Source organism: Mus musculus, chromosome 12 (genome assembly GCF_000001635.26).
Source record: "Mus musculus strain C57BL/6J chromosome 12, GRCm38.p6 C57BL/6J".
Lineage (NCBI taxonomy): Eukaryota > Metazoa > Chordata > Mammalia > Rodentia > Muridae > Mus > Mus musculus.
The window spans coordinates 115,499,937-115,520,774 of NC_000078.6; the positions used below are offsets into that span (position 1 = coordinate 115,499,937).

Here is a 20,838-nt window from a genome sequence, read left to right on the forward strand (position 1 = left end):
AACTTCATGCATGTGTTCTCTGCTTTCCCCACTAAACAAAGTGTAACCATATTTTAAAAATATTACAACATAATGGTGAGGGACTTCCAAGAACACAAATAAGTTTTGGATCTATGAACATTTGATAATTGATGATGAAAATATGCTCATTTTTTTCTTTGGAATTATGCTAGGTATTGCTTATGTACCAGTGAATGACACACATATGTATATATTCTCAGCACTGATTGGACTCTCTATGTTTTTCTTTTCTTTCTTTCTTTCTTTCTTTTTTTTTTTTTTTTTGGTTTTTTGAGACAGGGTTTCTCTGTGTAGCCCTGGCTGTCCTGGAGCTCACACTCTGACCAGGCTGGCCTAGAACTGAGAAATCCTCCTGCCTCTGCCTCCCAAATGCTGAGATTAAAGGCATGTACCACCACTGCCCAGTTTATCTTTTTACTTAATGAAATAAATCTTGTCAGTTAGTTGGGATAGATTTATTTGAAGTTCGAAAACAAAGCCACAAGGTGATAGTGGGGCACATATAATTTTGATATATTTCGTACATGAATAAAAATGTCAAAGAATAAGCAAACTCATTCTGAAAAATAAAAGTAACAACTTTACATATGGTTAGAATTTTCATGGAAATGATTATTCCACACTGCATTATTCCCCCATAACTTCTACTCTTTCATTTCTTGACTGTCCTATTTTTATTAGGATAGATACTTTCATTTATACACTATAATGTATTGATATACATAATTATATACAGGAATGCAATATCTAAGAAATACTAATGAAATATTCATATTTTATCTGCATATATTCATTAATACAATTAATATATGAGAATTTTCATATCATTAACATATTTATGGCTGATGATTCTGTAATCATTCTCACCACTTTGGCCATTCATGAATGTCTACCTCAATCATTATACATTGAATAAAGAAACTTCTTGGTCAAAGCTGAGAGTAGCACTAAATTCTTATATAAACGTAAGTATAATACATTTTGATATCTTGAACTTCAGCAATACAATAAGGATCAATTAGGACCACAAATCCAATTAGAAAATAGTCATTGCATAAGAGTAATGTGATAATAGGTACATCTTACCTGAAGCCTGATATTGTAGACTACAAGGTTAGACATAGTATAATATCACTGGTGTCTTTGTATTTCTTCTAGACTGCATTACATTGTTCTCTACCAAGAAATGGTAACAGGTAGAATATCCTAATGAGTAGAAGGGTGGTTTCTCTATGTCCTGTACCATAGTCCTTAGCTAAGAGTGAAATGTAGAATAAACCTGACTAAGACCAAAAACTCTAGACATAGCACATGCTGCCTTGGAAAACAATTCTCCATTGATGCTTGGAGTGAAAACTGGAATGGCATCTCTAGAAATCAGTCTTGGGATTTCTCAGAAAAAATAGAGGTAATTCTACATGAAGACCCACTTATAACACTGTTGTACATATACACCGAACTCTCCACCATGCACCAGTATGTGTATTCTACTGTTTTCATGGCAGCTCTATTTGTAATAACCAGAAGCTGGAAAAATAGTCACCCCACATCCAGAGAATGGATACAAATTGGTGGTTCATTTACACAGTAGAATGCTGCTCAGATATTAAAGGCAACTACATAAAGAATTTTACAAACAAACGAATAGAACTAGAAAATATCATACTTGCATCTGGTTTTCCTTTTCTCTAGGTTTTCCATTTTCAGGATTCCATCAGTTTGTGTTTACTTCATTTCATCTATTTCCATTTTTATGTATTACATCATTTTAGTTATTACCTTCACCTGTTTAATTGTATTTTCCTGTATGTCATTAAGGAATTTGTTTCCTCCTAAAGACCTCTATCTGTTCAATTGTATTGTCCTGTATTTCTTAAGGAATTTATGCATTTCCTATTTAAAGGCCAACCATCATCTGTGAAAGACTGGATTTAAGATCACTTTCTTGTGTTTTGATTGTGCTAGGATATCCAGGGCATGCAATAGTTGGATTGCTATGCTTTGGAGGTGTCATGCAGCGCTCCCTCTTGCTTAATGTTCTTTTATGTGTCTTTAGCCATATAAACCACACTGGTCCTTGACATTCTAGTTGTATTCAGTATTGGGAGAAAGATGAAGGTCGATGGTCCGGGTATGGTAGGCTCCTAATGGATATCCAGGGTCTGTGTGGTTTCAGACCTGCAGTTCTATATGATTCTGATCCAATGAATATGAGCAGAGAGGTGGTGGGAGAATGTATGTCCCATGGTATGGGGGTGACCTTAGCTGTGACACACTACTTTAGGGATATGGAATCTGAAGAGGCCAACTGCTATATCCAGAAAGAACACCAGTGGAGCAATAGACACCATCTCACCCACAAAACTTTCAACCCAAAATTTTTCCTGTCTACAAGCAATGCAGAGACAATGGATGGATAAGAGACTGTGGGAATGGCCAACAAACTGGCCGAACTTGAAGCCCACCCCATGGGCCAGCACCAATCCCTGACACTATTAATGATATCTTGTTATGCTTGCAGATAGGATCTTCTCATAACTATTCTCTGAGTGATTCTACCCAGAAGCTGACTGAAAAAGATGCAGAGAGACACATAGCCAAATACTGGATGGACATATGGGAGTCTTATGGAAGTGTTGGGAAGATTGAGTGATCAGAAGGAGATAGGAACACCAAAGGAAAAACAACAGGGTCAATTAAACTGTACATTGGTGGTTTTCAGAGACTAAACCACCAACTGAAGAGCGTACAGGGGCTGAAACTAGGACCCCTGAACTTATGAAGAAGGTGTGCTGTTCAGTCTTCCTGTGAATCCCCCAATAACTAGAGTGGGGGCTGTCCCTCAAGCTGTTGCCCTCCTGTGGATCCTGTTCTCCTAACTTGTCTGCCTTATCTGGCCACATTGGAAGAGACTGTGCCTAGTACTACAGACACTTGATGTGTCAAGATTGTGGGATACCTAGGAAGGCAAGGGTTCCACCATCTCAAAGGAGACAGAGATAAGGAGAGAATGTGTAAGAGGGGAACCAAAGAATGTAAAATGAATAAGCTAAATAATTAATGAAACATTAACCCAAAACCTAGACATTTCGTGTACCAAATTGACCTCAGTGAGATGAGGATAAGCAAGAATATAAATGATAACAAATGAGCATTTGGATACAGAAAAATAGTAATCTGCATGCTTTTGATGTGAGTATAAACTACTGTAGTGACTTTGGAAATCAGTTTGAAAATGTCACCAAAAATAGTGAAAAACAAACAAAACAAAACAAAACAAAAAATTGTGCTATGTACCAACGCCATTCCTCCCAATCTTGTGCTCAAGTGACTCTGTATATTATTACAGAGACACTTGCACATTCATGTTTTTGCTGCTCCACTCACAGCAGCTGAGAAATGGAATCCACCTAGATATGTAAGAAAAGACAGTAGATATTTATAATGTGGGATGTATAGACAATGGAATACTACACAAAGTATTGCGTGTACCTGAAAAAAGATATGCTGAGTGGGGTCAACTGAGTTCCCATAACAAATGCTTCATGCTATCTTTCATATAGTTTATTTGACTATTTTAATTGGGTGTTGAATTTGTAGAAGATGAGAGAGTGACATGAATATAATGGAGATGTATACATGAACATATACATCTATAGATATAGATCTAGATGTAGATGTATATATAGATATATAATTACCTAAGTATTTTTTTAATGAGGCCCCTGACCATTACTGTGAAATTTAATGGGTTCCTGACTCTTTTTCTGTTCTTGGGTATTTTTCTTCTTGTTTGGTTTCCATGTCCAAATTCAACATAATATGTATTCCTTTATTTTACTATATTTTAGTTTCTCAATTGTTGTTGTTATCTCTTAGAAGCCTGTTCTTTACTACTGAGAGACAAAAAATGAGTATATCCACAGGGGTGCAGGGAGGCAGGGAGGAATTCTGAGGACCAGGAAGGAACCAAAGCTTACTCAGGATATATATTGTATGACAATAGAATCTCTTTTCAATAAAAGGGGGAAACTATTAAAAATGAAGGTGAAGAAGAGGAGGAAGAAGAGATAGAAGAGAAAGATGAAGGAGGAGAGGAGGGGGAGGAGAGAGAGGGGGAGAGAAGGAGTGGAGGGGAGGGGGAGGAGCTTGGGGGAGGGGGAAGGGTGGAGGAGAGGGAGAGGGAAAGGGGGAGAGTGAGGGAGGGAGGTAGAGAGGGAGAGAGAGAGGGAGAGAGAGAGAAAGGGAGAGACGGAGAGAGAGAGGGAGAGGGGAGAGGGAGAGGGAGAGGGAGAGGGAGAGGGAGAGGGAGAGGGAGAGGGAGAGGGAGAAGAAAGGATTAGGGTCCTAATAATTAAGGCAGATGATAAAATAAAACAGAGATAAAATGAATTCATGTAGATGAGGCAGAATGTTGCAAACGTGAAGTGGTGTTGGTAAATGGAGAATAAGGCAATGGTGTAGTATAAATCAAAGTTAAGTGTTATGAGTAAGGTAAGATGAAATCTAGGATCATTCAATCTTGTGATACTAGGAGTAAAGGACAGTGCATTATTAAGTAAAAAGAGACAAAAGTTATAATTTTAACTCTATGACAAACTGTTGAGAAATAATGAAGAGTTAATATTTGGCTAGTATACATTTGAGAATGTCTATGTGTTGATGGAATAATTTTATGTTCAGGTTAATATAGCATTTATAGATTTTCTGATACAGTATTTTTATCACTATGATAAATTCAAAGAAATTCTATGAAAAATTTGTGATATGCAGCTAAGACTTGGAGTTTTCTTATTAGCATTGTTCCAGTGATCTGCAGTGGGTCATGATTTAGGGTGATGTGAGATACATGTTTGCAGAAAACCGAGTAGAAAACACAGAAAACAGAACTTTGTGTTTTATTTTGACTTTGGTATATTTGAACAGAGGTTCCTACGTGCATAGACAGTGTAGATCCCAGAAGACACAAGATATTAATGGAATTAATGTCAGTGCCAATAACATGATAACTCAATGTGAGTTAATGGTCAGATAGTCCCCATAGGTGCCACAAAAGTATGAGTTATTGTAGTTTCTCTAGGTTACATAATAACTCCATAATGAACCTCTTTTCTGAGAAAGAATTTAAATACTGGATAAATTATAAGAGCCAAAGGAATGGCATGACTCCAAGGAAACTGTCTTCCAGATATAACAGGACTCATGCACATATGAACTTACAGAGACTGAGACAGCATACACAGGGTATGCACAGACTAAACCCAAATGAAAACCCTGTGAGAGAAGGACAGGGCCACAAGTTCTCACCTCTAAAGAAGTTTCTGAAACTGAACCTCACATGCAAAGGAAAAGTTTGCTTTCTACAATGGATCATCATTGGGCTTATTAACCACACTTAAGGACATACACATGTCCAGGAACAGTAGTCAACACAAATGAACTCAACTATATTGTTGTACATATTTATTCTCATATCAATTTGTGCATTTTTCAACTTGTCTTTTTCTATATATTATGTTTGCATAGCACAGTTTTATGAGTTATCCTTTGTATGTGTGTGTGTGTGTGTGTGTGTGTGTGTGTGTGTATGTGTGTGTGTGTATGTGTGTGTGTGTATGTGTCTGTGTGTGTATGTGGGTATTTCTTATTAATTGAAATGTTTTTGATCTCTCTTTATTTTTTTTTACATTATTTTTCCTTTCTCCAGAAAGAATAAAAGGCTGTTTTGTTGAGTTTATGAGAAAGGAGCTGTCATAAGTTTGGGGAAGGGATCAGGGATGTGAATAAATTGTATGTGTTTTTCCAAAAATATACAAAAGAATATACAAAGAAAATATAAATTCTTGATGAGCTTAAAGAGGAACCTTCACTGACGTTGAACACAAAATAATTATATGTCAATCACAGTTAGTACAAATCAGTTATTAAACTCAAAAAAAGGAAATCACAGAGGATACACAGCTGAGCCTCAGAAGCTGAAACATTTTTGAACTTAGGGCTGAAATATGACTGAATTAACAATAATGGATGGATACTTAATGCAAAAAAAAACCTGCTTAGAGAAAAGCAAAGCAACTAACCAGGTGAAATCTCAGAATCTTAGAGATCTGCAATGAGAATCACAGGAGAACTGCAGCAACTCTCACAGACTATGCCACCAACCAAAGAACATATATGAGCTAGACTGAAGCCCCTGGCACATATGTAGTAAAGGACTGCCTTGTCTGGAACCAATGGTACTGGATGTAACTAATTCTGCATTGATGCGATGACCTAGGAAAGCAGGAGACAGAAGCAGTGAGAAGGTGGGAGGGAGCTCCCTCTTTGAGGCAAAAGGAAGAGAGTATAAGGTGAAGAACTCTTGGATAGAAGACTCACAATAGGGCCAACATTTCAAATATAAACAAGTAAAATATTTTTTGAAGAAGGAAATTGGAGAGATCTTATACTAGAAACCTAAGTATACCCCTTAAAGATTTGGGGGGAATAAAAAGCAAGCACACTCAAGAGAAGCATACAGCACAAAATAATCAAATACAGGACAGAAATCAATCAAAAAGAAAAGGAACAATAAAACAATCAAGCAAATCACAAGCAGGTTATGTGAGAAACTCAACCAGACAGACAAACTCTAAGCCAAATTAAAGAAAAGACAGACAGACAGTATCCAGATGAAAGCATCAGAAATGACAAAGGATATAGGACAACAAACATTGAGGAAATTGACAGAATTATTAAGTGTTACTTCAAATGTGAGTATTACACAAAATTAAGAATATAAACAAACATTTACCTAAACCTGAATGAAGGGCAGATCATCCTGCCTGCCCCACTGTGACAACTCAGCCTTCCAGGCTCAGATATGCGGTCTGCTCTAAAAGATCATAAAAGAGTAAAAGAATGAAAACTATTTCCAAGAAAATGGTACCAAGAAACAAGCTGTAGCAGCCATTCTAATATCAACTAAAATCATCTATCAACCAAAAGTTATCAAAAAGGATTAGGGATGAAAATCCATGTTCATCAAAGGAAAAATCTACCAGGATGAACTCTCAATTCTGAACCTGTTATATTCTAAGAGCCTGGAACTTCTGTGAGACTACACAAGCAGAGTAATCAAACCATGGAGAAGTCACATAAGACTTAGTCCTGAAAGGACATTTTGTTTACCCAGAACTTGGTGGGCTTTTACAGATCAAATTCATATTATTCTTTATATCTATCTAATCCAATAGAAGTTCTACTGTTTCTAAAACTCCACAGATATTTTTACCATGCCTAATCAGAGTTTCTTTTTTTTTATTACAAAAGAAATATGTCAACAGAGATGGTCACTGGTGAGGAAGGTGATTGACAAGGTATGGCATACAGCATCCTAAATCAATATCACATGATTAATCGATGTCCATTTGCAAAGTGGACAAAAGCACTACAGGACTCTAAGGAACACACAGAAAAACGGACTATCTGAATGGCTGTATCTGAGCAAGTCTACAAGCAAACTTTCTCTGAGTCTCCTAAGTCCCAGGGCAGTTTGTTACCCCTCCAGGTTTTCAGACACTCTCAGGATGTGGTTGCAACACTGTGTCTTGCACAGTAATAGACCGCAGAGTCCTCAGATGTCAGGCTGCTGAGTTGCATGTAGGCTGTGCTGGAGGATTTGTCTACAGTCAGTGTGGCCTTGCTCTTGAACTTCTCATTGTAGTTAGTACTACCACTATTAGGATGAATCATTCCAATCCACTCAAGGCCTTGTCCAGGCCTCTGCTTCACCCAGTGCATCCAGTAGCTGGTGAAAGTGTAGCCAGAAGCCTTGCAGGACAACTTCACTGAAGCCCCAGGCTTTACCAGCTCAGCCCCAGGCTGCTGCAGTTGGACCTGGGAGTGGACACCTGTGGAGAGAAGGGCAAAGTGGATGTCATTGTCACCCATGTATATGGCCAGACCTCAAGCCTGCTACTGTGAGCCCCTTACCTGTAGCTGTTGCTACCAAAAAGAGGATGATATAGCTCCATCCCATTGTGAGGTCCTGTGTGCTCAGTAACTGTAGAGAGAACTGTGATCTCATGTTTTTCTGTGTGTGGTATAGACAACCCTATATTTACCATGTAGATTCAGAGGATTTGCATATTCATGAGCAGGATACATATTAGATGAGCCCCTACTCCTGCTGGAGAAGAAGGGACACCTGGGTCAGGAATCAGGATGCTGAAGCCCAAGTCCTAATCTTGTCCGTGGAAATTCACCCTCATATCTCATCCCTGAACCTTGTGTTGAGGCTATGGATGCAACATTAGAGCCTGTGCACTAAAAAGATTTGCATCCTGAGACAGTGGCCCCACTGTGACACAGTTGACAGATGGATTTACAGGTGGTTAGGAGGATGAGAATAGTGATGGGAAATCTCAAAAACAGATAACTTATTAGAAGTCACAGCCTCCTTTCAATACATACAATTAACATTTGAATTTCCAATATCTTATACATTAGAAAAATCACCCAAATGACCAAAACAAAACATACCTCAGAAACATCTACATATGACTGATTATTGCAGCATTATCAGAAGAAATAAATTATGTAAATAACCTGTGCATGGGTCAACAGAAAATTGCATCAAGAAGCCATGAACATATGTGATATATATTATGACATATATATAAATCTTTGAAGTGTTCAACAAAGAATCTTCACTGGATTTGGACATGGAAACATTACATACAATCACAATATGTACATGTAAGTTAAGATAGAAAACAACAGAAGACACAGAGTCCCCTCCACATACACAGCATCTCTCTGCTGACTATGCTTGGCCCCATTGTGCCCCCTGCTGGTCCAGAACTCACCTGCAAGTAAATTTCTCATAAAGTCTAAGGGCAGGTAAGGTTACCCTGAAAAGAGTGTGCTTACTTGGTTCAGCCTCAGGAAAAATGACTCTTTTTTATCTGGAGATGAATGGTGTCTCAGTGTCTGAATTTAAGTTGTTTCTACATTATCCTTAATACTTCTTTCAAAGACATCCTCTTTCCTAGTGGCAGTTGGAAACAACTCTAGTAGTCCCAATTTGTAATAAGGACTAAACAAGAGAGATCAGGGTCTTTGTTGCTTTCATCAGGCTGTACCTTTCACCAGAGCAGCTGAGGGCAGCAGTACAATACTGAGTCTTAAGCTCTTGTATATTGCCTCATGTATCCATGTATGAATTACTGAAGTAGTCACACACAACAAAATGAGGAAGAACCACTGTGGTACTCACAGGTAAGTTAAGAGCCCAAAAGAAATTCACATTGACAAGGAAGTAGAAATCAAGAAGCTGTATTTTTCAACTCAGTCTGTTTCTCAACCTGCACATGTGTCCATTTAACGGGGTGAGGGTAGAGAGGAAACCCCTATGATGGAGAACCTCATGGGCAGAGAATTTCTGTACTTATAAAGCTTTATCTCTACCAGAATAGCTTTCCAGGGTCCTCATATTTCTGGGCAAGACATGTAATAGCAAACCTGTTTAGAAATTGATGATTCACAAATGGAGGGTAGATTTGGAGTGTTAACTCAGGATTGTGAGAAACCAATCACACTGTTTAGGACTACGTGTACATATGTACTTAACTATCTAAAGTATATTTAAACATTAAAAAGACATATTATGTGGATTCAGAATATTCATATGTATTGTACTTTAACTTCTGTTTCATGAATTATATGCACATAATATTGCAGGATAGATGGAACACCAGTAGAGTGAATGTTCTATCTTCCATTCTTGATCAGAATTCATGTGATAGCCTATGAATTGTCAGTTTACTTAACAGCATCCTCAGAGCACCAGGGACTTCTTCTGTACTTATTTATCCATACAATTCAGGGTTCTAGATGGTTTTATCTTGGCATTTCTAACCCTGAGGTGCTGGGTAATGTCTTTAATGCTTTACCTCATACTCCAGCATATGCGATACTGATGGCTCTCATAGGTTGCAATGCACAGGAGTGCATGCCTACTTAGGTAGTATGGATATACGTAGACATCCTCCTCATGTAATATCCTCAATTCACAAATGTCCAAATTCTGTAAGATTGTAAATAACATGAATTTGTTCTGCCAAGTTTAACTTATATGAAGATCAAAATACTTGCTTATCTGGTGCAATGTCTCTGCAGGAGCTTTCCTTGACTAAGGGGGACACATGGATTTGTAACATTTTTTTTCTATTTTTCTACTTTCAATAAGAATGATTTTGCCATCACCTCTGGTTGACCATTCTTTTCGTTGATCACTAACTCTTAGCAGTTCATTTTGGACCTGTCTATAGTTGATGATTCTGAATACCACTTAAGGGTCTGTGCACTAGTTTTACTATTTGAGCTCCCTTTGCAGAGACGATTGTGTCTGAAAACTGGCTCACATCTTCTCACTCTGATTCCTTGAAAAACTGATACACCATGGTGTCCTCAGTGGTCAGATATATAATATGTAGGAATGCCTACTTTCCAAATGTTTTAGGGAATCTCTGGAATGTTCACTCAGTAACTTACCTTTGACATAAATTACTGAAGGACTTGGCCAATTAAGCTTTCCTTCCCAAACACTCTCCCTGCAAAAGGAATTTAACCTCAGTCCTGTCCTGAGAAATGGGGAATGGCTTTACTCATCCATTTTCAGCCATAACACATATACACAATGGAGTATTACTCAGCTATTCAAATGATAAATTTATGAAATTCTTAGGCAAATGGATAGAACTAGAAAATATCATCCTGAGTAAGGTAACACAAAAACAAAAGAATACACATGATATGTACTTCATGATAAGTGTATATTAGCCCAGAAACTCAAAATACCCATTATATGATTCACAGACCACATGAAGCTCAAGGAGAAAGAAGACCACAGTGTGGATACTTTAATCTTTCTTAGAAGGTGTATCAAAACAACCATTTGAAGAGATATAAATACAAAGTTTGGAGAAGAACTTGAAGGAAAACTCACCCAGTGACTGCCTCACCAGCTGCTCTATTCCATATAGTTATCAAACCCTAATACTATCATGGATGCTAACGAGTGCTTGATAGCAAGAACATGATAACATGATATAGCTGTCTCCTGAGAGGCTCTACCAGTGCCTGAGAAATACAGAAGTGGAGGCTCACAGCTATCCACTGGACTGAGCACAGGATCCCCAATGGAGGAGCTAGAGAAAGGACCCAAGGAGCTGAAGAGTTTTGCAGCCCCACAGGAGGAACATCAATATGAAGAAATCAGTATGCCCAGAGCTCGCAGGGACTAAACCACCAACCACAGAGTACACAATAGGGACTCAAGACTTACATTGCATATGTAGCAGAGAATGACCTTGTGGAACAACAATGAGAGGAGGCCCTTGACCTTGTAAAGGCTCATTGCCCCAGTCTAGGGGAATACCAAAACAGGAAAGCAGGAGTGGATGGATTTGTGACATACTAACATATTTCTGCATCTCTTGTGATGACAGGTGTGTTTTTTTCCCCTTTGGATGGACTTTTTTTCCCATTTTTTATTAGGTATTTAGCTCATTTACATTTCCAATGCTATACCAAAAGTCCCCCATACCCACCCACCCCCACTGCCCTACCCACCCACTCCCCCTTTTTGGCCCTGGTGTTCCCATGTACTGGGGCATATAAAGTTTGCGTGTCCAATGGGCCTCTCTTTCCAGTGATGGCCGACTAGGCCATCTTTTGATACATATGCAGCTAGAGTCAAGAGCTCCGGGGTACTGGTTAGTTCATAATGTTGTTCCACCTATAGGGTTGCAGATCCCTTTAGCTCCTTGGGTTCTTTCTCTAGCTCCTCCATTGGGAGCCCTGTGATCCATCCATTAGCTGACTGTGAGCATCCACTTCTGTGTTTGCTAGGCCCCAGCATAGTCTCACAAGAGACAGCTACATCTGGGTCCTTTCGATAAAATCTTGCTAGTGTATGCAATGGTGTCAGCGTTTGGATGCTGATTATGGGGTGGATCCCTGGATATGGTAGTCTCTGCATGGTCCATCCTTTCATCTCAGCTCCAAACTTTGTCTCTGTAACTCCTTCCATGGGTGTTTTGTTCCCAATTCTAAGGAGGGTCATAGTGTCCACACTTCAGTCTTCATTCTACTTGAGTTTCATGTGTTTAGCAAATTGTATCTTATATCTTGGGAATCTTAGGTTTGGGGCTAATATCCACTTATCAGTGAGTACATATTGTGTGAGTTCCTTTGTGAATGTGTTACCTCACTCAGTTGATGCCCTCCAGGTCCATCCATTTGGCTAGGAATTTCATAAATTCATTCTTTTTAATAACTGAGTAGTACTCCATTGTGTAGATGTACCACATTTTCTGTATCCATTCCTCTGTTGAGGGGCATCTGGGTTCTTTCCAGCTTCTGGCTATTATGAATAAAGCTTCTATGAACATAGTAGAGCATGTGTCCTTCTTACCAGTTGGGGCATCTTCTGGATATATGCCCAGGAGAGGTATTGCTGGATCCTCCAGTAGTACTATATCCAATTTTCTAAGGAACCGCCAGACTGATTTCCAGAGTGGTTGTACAAGCCTGCAATTCCACCAACAATGGAGGAGTGTTCCTCTTTCTCCACATCCATGCCAGCATCTGCTGTCACCTGAATTTTTGATCTTACCCATTCTGACTGGTGTGAGGTGGAATCTCAGGGTTGTTTTGATTTGCATTTCCCTGATGATTAAGGATGTTGAACATTTTTTCAGGTGCTTCTCTGCCATTCGGTATTCCTCAGGTGAGAATTCTTTGTTCAGTTCTGAGCCCCATTTTTTAATGGGGTTATTCGATTTTCTGAAGTCCACCTTCTTGAGTTCTTTATATATGTTGGATATTAGTCCCCTATCTGATTTAGGATAGGTAAAGATCCCTTCCCAATCTGTTGGTGGTCTTTTTGTCTTTTTGATGGTGTCTTTTGCCTTGCAGAAACTTTGGAGTTTCATTAGGTCCCATTTGTCAATTCTCGTGTTACAGCACAAGCCATTGCTGTTCTGTTCAAGAATTTTTCACCTGCGCCCATATCTTCAAGGCTTTTCCCCACTTTCTCCTCTATAAGTTTCAGTGTCTCTGGTTTTATGTGAAGTTCCTTGATCCACTTAGATTTGACCTTAGTACAAGGAGATAAGTATGGATCGATTCGCATTCTTCTACATGATAACAACCAGATGTGCCAGCACCAATTGTTGAAAATGCTGTCTTTCTTCCACTGGATGGTTTTAGCTCCCTTGTCGAAGATCAAGTGACCATAGGTGTGTGGGTTCATTTCTGGGTCTTCAGTTCTATTCCATTGGTCTACTTGTCTGTCTCTATACCAGTACCATGCAGTTTTTATCACAATTGCTCTGTAGTAAAGCTTTAGGTCAGGCATGGTGATTCCACCAGAGGTTCTTTTATCCTTGAGAAGACTTTTTGCAATCCTAGGTTTTTTGTTATTCCAGATGAATTTGCAAATTGCTCCTTCTAATTCGTTGAAGAATTGAGTTGGAATTTTGATGGGGATTGCATTGAATCTGTAGATAGCTTTTGGCAAGATAGCCATTTTTACAATGTTGATCCTGCCAATCCATGAGCATGGGAGATCTTTCCATTTTCTGAGATCTTCTTTAATTTCTTTCTTCAGAGATTTGAAGATTTTATCATGCAGATCTTTCACCTCCTTAGTTAGAGTCACGCCAAGATATTTTATATTATTTGTGACTATTGAGAAGGGTGTTGTTTCCCTAATTTCTTTCTCAGTCTGTTTATTCTTTGTATAGAGAAAGGCCATTGACTTGTTTGAGTTTATTTTATATCCAGCTACTTCACCGAAGCTGTTTAGGAGTTCTCTGGTGGAATTTTTAGGGTCACTTATATATACTATCATATCATCTGCAAAAAGTGATATTTTGACTTCCTCTTTTCCACTTTGTATCCCCTTGATCTCCTTTTGTTGTCGAATTGCTCTGGCTAATACTTCAAGTACTATGTTGAAAAGGTAGGGAGAAAGTGGGCAGCCTTGTCTAGTCCCCGATTTTAGTGGGATTGCTTTCCAGCTTCTCTCCATTTACTTTGATGTTGGCTACTGGTTTGCTGTAGATTGCTTTTATCATGTTTAGGTATGGGCCTTGAATTCCTGATCTTTCCAAAACTTTTATCATGAATGGGTGTTGAATCTTGTCAAATGCTTTTTCTGCATCTAACGAGATGATCATGTGGTTTTTGTCTTTAAGTTTGTTTATATAATGGATTACATTGATGGATTTTCGTATATTAAAACATCCCTGCATTCCTGGAATAAAACCTACTTGGTCAGGATGGATGATTGCTTTAATGTGTTCTTGGATTCGGTTAGCAAGAATTATATTGAGGATTTTTGCATCGATATTCATAAGAGAAATTGGTCTGAAGTTCTCTATCTTTGTTGGGTCTTTCTGTGGTTTAGGTATCAGAGTAATAGTGGCTTCATGAAATGAGTTGGGTAGAGTACCTTCTACTTCTATTTTGTGAAATAGTTTGTGCAGAACTGGAATTAGATCTTCTTTGAAGGTCTGATTGAACTCTGCACTAAATCTGTCCGGTCCTGGGCTTCTTTTGGCTGGGAGACTATTAATACTGCTTCTATTTCTTTAGGTGATATGGGACTGTTTAGATGGTCAACTTGATCCTGACTCAACTTTGGTACCTGGTATCTGTCCAGAAATTTGTCCATTTCGTCCAGGTTTTCCAGTTTTGTTGAGTATAACCTTTTGTAGAAGGATCTGATGGTGTTTTGGATTTCTTCAGGATCTGTTGTTATGTCTCCCTTTTCATTTCTGATTTTGTTAATTAGGATTTTGTCCCTGTGCCCTTTAGTGAGTCTAGCTAAGGGTTTATCTATCTTGTTGATTTTCTCAAAGAACCAACTCCTCCTTTGGTTAATTCTTTGAATAGTTCTTCTTGTTTCCACCTGGTTGATTTCACCTCTGAGTTTGATTATTTCCTGCCGTCTACTCCTCTTGGGTGAACTTGCTTCCTTTTTTTCTAGAGCTTTTAGATGTGTTGTCAAGCTGCTAGTATGTGTTCTCTCCCGTTTCTTCTTGGAGGCACTCAGAGCTATGAGTTTCCCTCTTAGAAATGCTTTCATTGTGTCCCAAAGGTTTGGGTACGTTGTGGCTTCATTTTCATTAAACTCTAAAAAGTCTTTAATTTCTTTCTTTATTCCTTCCTTGACCAAGGTATCATTGAGAAGAGTGTTGTTCAGTTTCCAAGTGAATGTTGGCTTTCCATTATTTATGTTGTTATTGAAGATCAGTCTTAGGCCATGGTGGTCTGATAGGATACATGGGACAATTTCAATATTTTTGTATCTATTGAGGCCTGTTTTGTGACCAATTATATGGTCAATTTTGGAGAAGGTCCTGTGAGGTTCTGAGAAGAAGGTATATCCTTTTGTTTTAGGTTAAAATGTTCTGTAGATATCTGTCAGGTCCATTTGTTTCATAACTTCTGTTAGTTTCACTGTGTCCCTGTTTAGTTTCTGTTTCCACGATCTGTCCATTGATGAAAGTGGTGTGTTGAAGTCTCCCACTATTATTGTGTGAGGTGCAATGTGTGCTTTGAGCTTTACTAAAGTGTCTTTAATGAATGTGGCTGCCCTTGCATTTGGAGTGTAGATATTCAGAATTGAGAGTTCCTCTTGGAGGATTTTACCTTTGATAAGTATGAAGTGTCCCTCCTTGTCTTTTTTGATAACTTTGGGTTGGAAGTCAATTTTATCTGATATTAGAATGGCTACTCCAGCTTGTTTCTTCAGACCATTTGCTTGGAAAATTGTTTTCCAGCCTTTCACTCTGAGGTCTGTCTTTTTCCCTGAGATGGGTTTCCTGTAAGCAGCAGAATGTTGGGTCCTGATTGTGTAGCCAGTCTGTTAGTCTTAGTCTATGTCTTTTTATTGGGGAATTGAGTCCATTGATATTAAGAGATATTAAGGAAAAGTAATTGTTGCTTCCTTTTATTTTTGTTATTAGAGGTGGCATTCTGTTCTTGTGGCTGTCTTCTTTTTGGTTTGTTGAGGAATTACTTTCTTGCTTGTTCTAGGGCGTTATTTCTTTCCTTGTATTGCTTCTTTTCTGTTATTATCCTTTGAAGGGCTGGATTCGTGGAAAGATATTGTGTGAATTTGGATTTGTCGTGGAATACTTTGGTTTCTCCATCTATGGTAATTGAGAGTTTGGCCGGGTATATTAGCCTGGGCTGGCATTTATGTTCTCTTAGTGTCTGTATAACATCTGTCCAGGCTCTTCTGGCTTTCATAGTCTCTGGTGAAAAGTCTGGTGTAATTCTGATAGGCCTTCCTTTATATGTTACTTGACCTTTCTCCCTTACTGCTTTTAATATTCTATCTTTATTTAGTGCATTTGTTGTTCTGATTATTATGTGTCGGGAGGAATTTCTTTTCTGGTCCAGTCTGTTTGGAGTTCTGTAGGCTTCTTGTATGATCATGGGCATCTCTTTCTTTATGTTTGGGAAGTTTTCTTCTATTATTTTGTTGAAGATATTAGCTGGCCCTTTAAGTTGAAAATCTTCATTCTCATCAATTCCTATTATCCGTAGGTTTGGTCTTCTCATTGTGTCCTGGATTTCCTGTATGTTTTGAGTTAGGATCCTTTTGCATTTTGTATTTTCTTTGACTGTTGTGTCGATGTTCTCTATGGAATCTTCTGCACCTGAGATTCTCTCTTCCATTTCTTGTATTCTGTTGCTGATGCTCGCATCTATGGTTCCAGATCTCTTTCCTAGGGTTTCTATCTCCAGCGTTGCCCCGCTTTGGGTTTTCTTTACTGTGTCTACTTCCCTTTTTAGTTCTAGTATGGTTTTGTTCATTTCCATTACCTGTTTGGATGTGTTTTCCTGTTTTTCTTTAAGGACTTCTACCTGTTTGGCTGTGTTTTCCTGCTTTTCTTTAAGGGCTTGTAACTCTTTAGCAGTGTTCTCCTGTAATTCTTTAAGTGACTTATGAAAGTCCTTCTTGATGTCCTCTATCATCATCATGAGAAATGTTTTTAAATCTGGGTCTAGATTTTCGGTTGTGTTGGGGTGCCCAGGACTAGGTGGGGTGGGAGTGCTGCGTTCTGATGATGGTGAGTGGTCTTGATTTCTGTTAGTAGGATTCTTACGTTTGCCTTTCGCCATCTGGTAATCTCTGAAGCTAGCTGTTATAGTTGTCTCTGTTAAGAGCTTGTTCTTCAGTTGACTCTGTTAGCCTCTATAAGCAGACCTGGGAGGGTAGGATTCTCCTTAGTTTCAGTGGGTAGAGTATTCTCTGCAGGAAAGCTCTCTTCTTGCAGGGAAGGTACCCAGATATCTGGTGTTCGAACCGGACTCCTGGCAGAAGTTGTGTTCCACTCACTAGAGCCTTAGGATCCCTTGTGGAATCCTGTGTGGGCCCTTGCGGGTGTCAGGCGACTCCGCTGGCAAGGTAGCCCGGGGCTCGAGTGGAGCGGAAGGGGCTTGTTGACAGGTGTGTTTTGAGAAATGGCTCCTGTTTACTTATAGAATGTCGCTTATATCTCTGAGACTAAATTTAATTTGTTTCTACATTTTCATCAATGATCCTATTAAAGTCATTCTCTTTCCTAGTGGCAGTTGGATCCACCTCCAAAAGTTCCCATTTGTAATAATGTGTAAACGAGTGGGGGGGGAGCAGGGTCTTTGTTGTATTCATTAGGGTGTAACTGGGCCAGAGAAGCTGAAGACAGAAGAACAACAGTGAATCTTAAGGGAAGATGGATCACCCCATGTTCCCATGGATGAATTCCTGGGACCCTCACATACAGGGGTCAATAGAAAGAAGAGTTAGAGTGGCACTCCTAAAGTGTTAACTTTTTAAAAAAATCACATTGAGAAAGAAATAGAAATCAAGCCAATGTATTTTGCAACTCAATCTCTTTACTACACTGCATGAATTTAATGAGATACGAAAATTGAGAGAATTTCATTCAAAAGATCCTAATGGGTGGAGAATATGTATGCTTAGAAAGCTTTATCTCTTCCTGTGTACCTTTCTAATTCAGTGTTGTCTTATTTCTAGGCAGGGAATGTCAGTAAAGCATTTCAGGAGCTGATGTTTCACTAATGAAGGACAGATATGAAATATTGTCCTCACAATGAGAGAAAATAATAGCACTGTGCAGGGATATGTTATCATGTGCATTTAAATATCTGAAGTATGTATACATATATTTAAACATCAATACATTCTACATAAATACAGATTATTCAAGTATATTTGTGTTCTAACTTCAGGTTCAAAACTTGGATACACCTAATGTTGAAGCATATGAAGAGGGGGATCAATTGAATGCATGTTCTCTCTTCCATAACTGGTCTGAATCCATGTGATATCCTGTGAATTGTTAGCTCACATGGCAACATCCTCAGGAAATCAATGACTTCTGACTATAAAGGAACATTTATCCCTGCAATTCAAGGAGCTAAATGGTTTTATCATGACATTTCTGAACCCCTGATGTGCTGGGTAATGTCTATAAAGCTGTACTTCATACATCAGTATATTGGAAGCTGATGACTCACATAAGTTGCTATGTACAGAAGTGCATGCATATTTAAGTAGTTGGATTGACAGAGACATCCTCCTCTTATAATGTAATCCATTCACAAATATCCAGGCTCCATAAGATTATATATAGACAAGATGAGATTATTCTCCTAAGTTAAACTAATATGAAGATCGTCATACTTGCTGATCTGTTGCAATGTCTATGCAGGAGCTTTCCTTGAATAAATGGACATATTTATTTACACCATTTTTCTATATTCAGCTTTCACAGTGAATGATTTTTCCCTTCTCTTCTGCTTGGGCCATATTTTCGTTGATCACAAACCAATAGAAGTTCCTTTTGGAAGTGTCTGTATTTGATGATTAAGAACACCACCTAAGAGACTGGTTACCATTTCACAATTCCAGGTTCCTTTGAGGAGAGGATTGTGTTTGGAAACTGGCTCACTTCTTCTCACTCTGATTCCTCAATGGAATTATGAAACATGGTTTCCTCAGTGATCATACTCTGTTGCTGTGAGAATTTGAAGCCTAAGACTGAGTGGAACCATAGCTCTGAACCACCTGCTGTAGTCACCAAACAGCCATCAGCTTTAAAAAAAACACAGGCAGAATCATTTATAAAGATATTAACAGGGACTTAGAGTGAATAACAGGAAGAGAAAGCTCTTAACCTAAGAGGAAACAGGAAACCACAGAGGCCAGAGGAAAACTGTGGCCATACCCTCTTATGATATAATAGGAAGGAACAGAGCTGGACACCAGCCTGAAATACTGTACAGCTGAAAACTGGGGCTGTGTCAATGAGCTCCTCAAGCACAGTAGTATGTGGTAGTATCTGCAGTGACCACACTGGAGATCTTAAGGAATACCTGGGTGTTGGGGGTATCTTTGGAGATTGTCAGCCGGCTCCTCAGGGATGGGTTGTAGCCCTTATCATCATTCCACCAAATGTGTGCCAGCCACTCCACACCCTTCCCTGAAGGCTGACACATCCAGCTCACCATCATTCCATAAGTGCTCAGTGAAAACCCAGAGAAAGAACAAGTCAGACTGAAGGTCGGGGAGGGCTGCAATTTCCCAGGGCCAGACTGTTAAAGCGTAACTTGGGACAGGACATCTGTGGAGAAAAAGAAAAATGAAAAGGTAAGTTTGGAACAGGTCAGGAGAGAAAAGTTAATTCCTTGGGGAGCCTTGGCCATCACATGCAGGGACAATCAGCAGCAGGAATGAGGAAGTAAGCCTGTCCATATCTGCACACTTGTGAATACATAGGCCCGGCTTTGGATTTTCAACCGAAGGTTTAGTGGATCAAGGAGAGATTTGCATTCTGACCCCAAGTGCTGCCTCTGATGGAATACTTAAATTTTAGGACTCAAGAATATGAATCTATGATGGTCTTACACGCGTTCTCGACCGGCCAAAAAAGACGCAGCAAACCAGAATCTTCTGCGGCAAAACTTTATTGCTTACATCTTCAGGAGCAAGAGTGCAAGAGAGCAAGAGCTCTATTGCTTACATCTTTAGGAGCCAGAGCGCAAGAGCGCAAGAGCGAGGGCAAGAGCGCAAGAGCTTTATTGCTTACATCTTCAGGAGCAAGAAGCAAGAGCCAGAGCAAGAGTGCAAGAGAGAGAATGGCGAAACCCCGTCCCTTTTAAGGAGAATTATCCTCTGCCTAGGACGTGTCACTCCGATTGGCTGCAGCCCATCGGCCGAGTTGTCGTCACGAGGAAGGCAGAGCACACGTAGTGGAAAACTACCCTTGGCACATGCGCAGATTATTTGTTTACCACTTAGAACACAGGATGTCAGCGCCATCTTGTAACAGCGAATGTGAGGGCGGCTCCCCACATGATGGGAGATGCAGGGACCCTCAAGAGAGTTCATTTCTGCTTCCCACAGAGAGTATGTAACACACAAGGCCTGGTTCCTCAGTATAAGCCTCTTCAGGTGAGTGATGTTGGCATGCAGTAGATTTGAGAGAGACACTCACTTTAGCACAAAGAATCCAGACCCTGTTCACTCATCTAGGAATCACTTCCCTATGATTTTCCATGGAGGACAGATGAGACTCAAAGATAAGATTTTACTCCTACCTTTATGACACTCTTTGGGTATCTTACCACTATATATTTTTCCACAAAATTGACACAGTAATTGTATAATCTTGCATAATGTAAGAGTATATACAATCTCAATGCTGGCAATGTGAATACAATAATTCCCTGAAAGAGAGTGATTTC

At 39.2% G+C, this 20,838-nt stretch overlaps 1 pseudogene, 1 gene segment (V, D, J or C) and 1 further gene; all 3 read right to left on the reverse strand.

The window, feature by feature from the left end:
- Positions 1-20,838, reverse strand: part of Igh (immunoglobulin heavy chain complex) — a 2,751,187-nt gene that overhangs the window by 2,241,169 nt on the left and 489,180 nt on the right.
- Ighv1-64 (immunoglobulin heavy variable 1-64) lies at positions 7,651-8,041 on the reverse strand. The segment is given in 2 exon segments: positions 7,651-7,913; positions 7,996-8,041. Coding segments are annotated over 2 exon segments (309 nt in total).
- Positions 19,404-19,704, reverse strand: Ighv8-10 (immunoglobulin heavy variable V8-10; annotated as a pseudogene). The gene is given in 1 exon segment: positions 19,404-19,704. A coding segment is annotated over 1 exon segment (301 nt).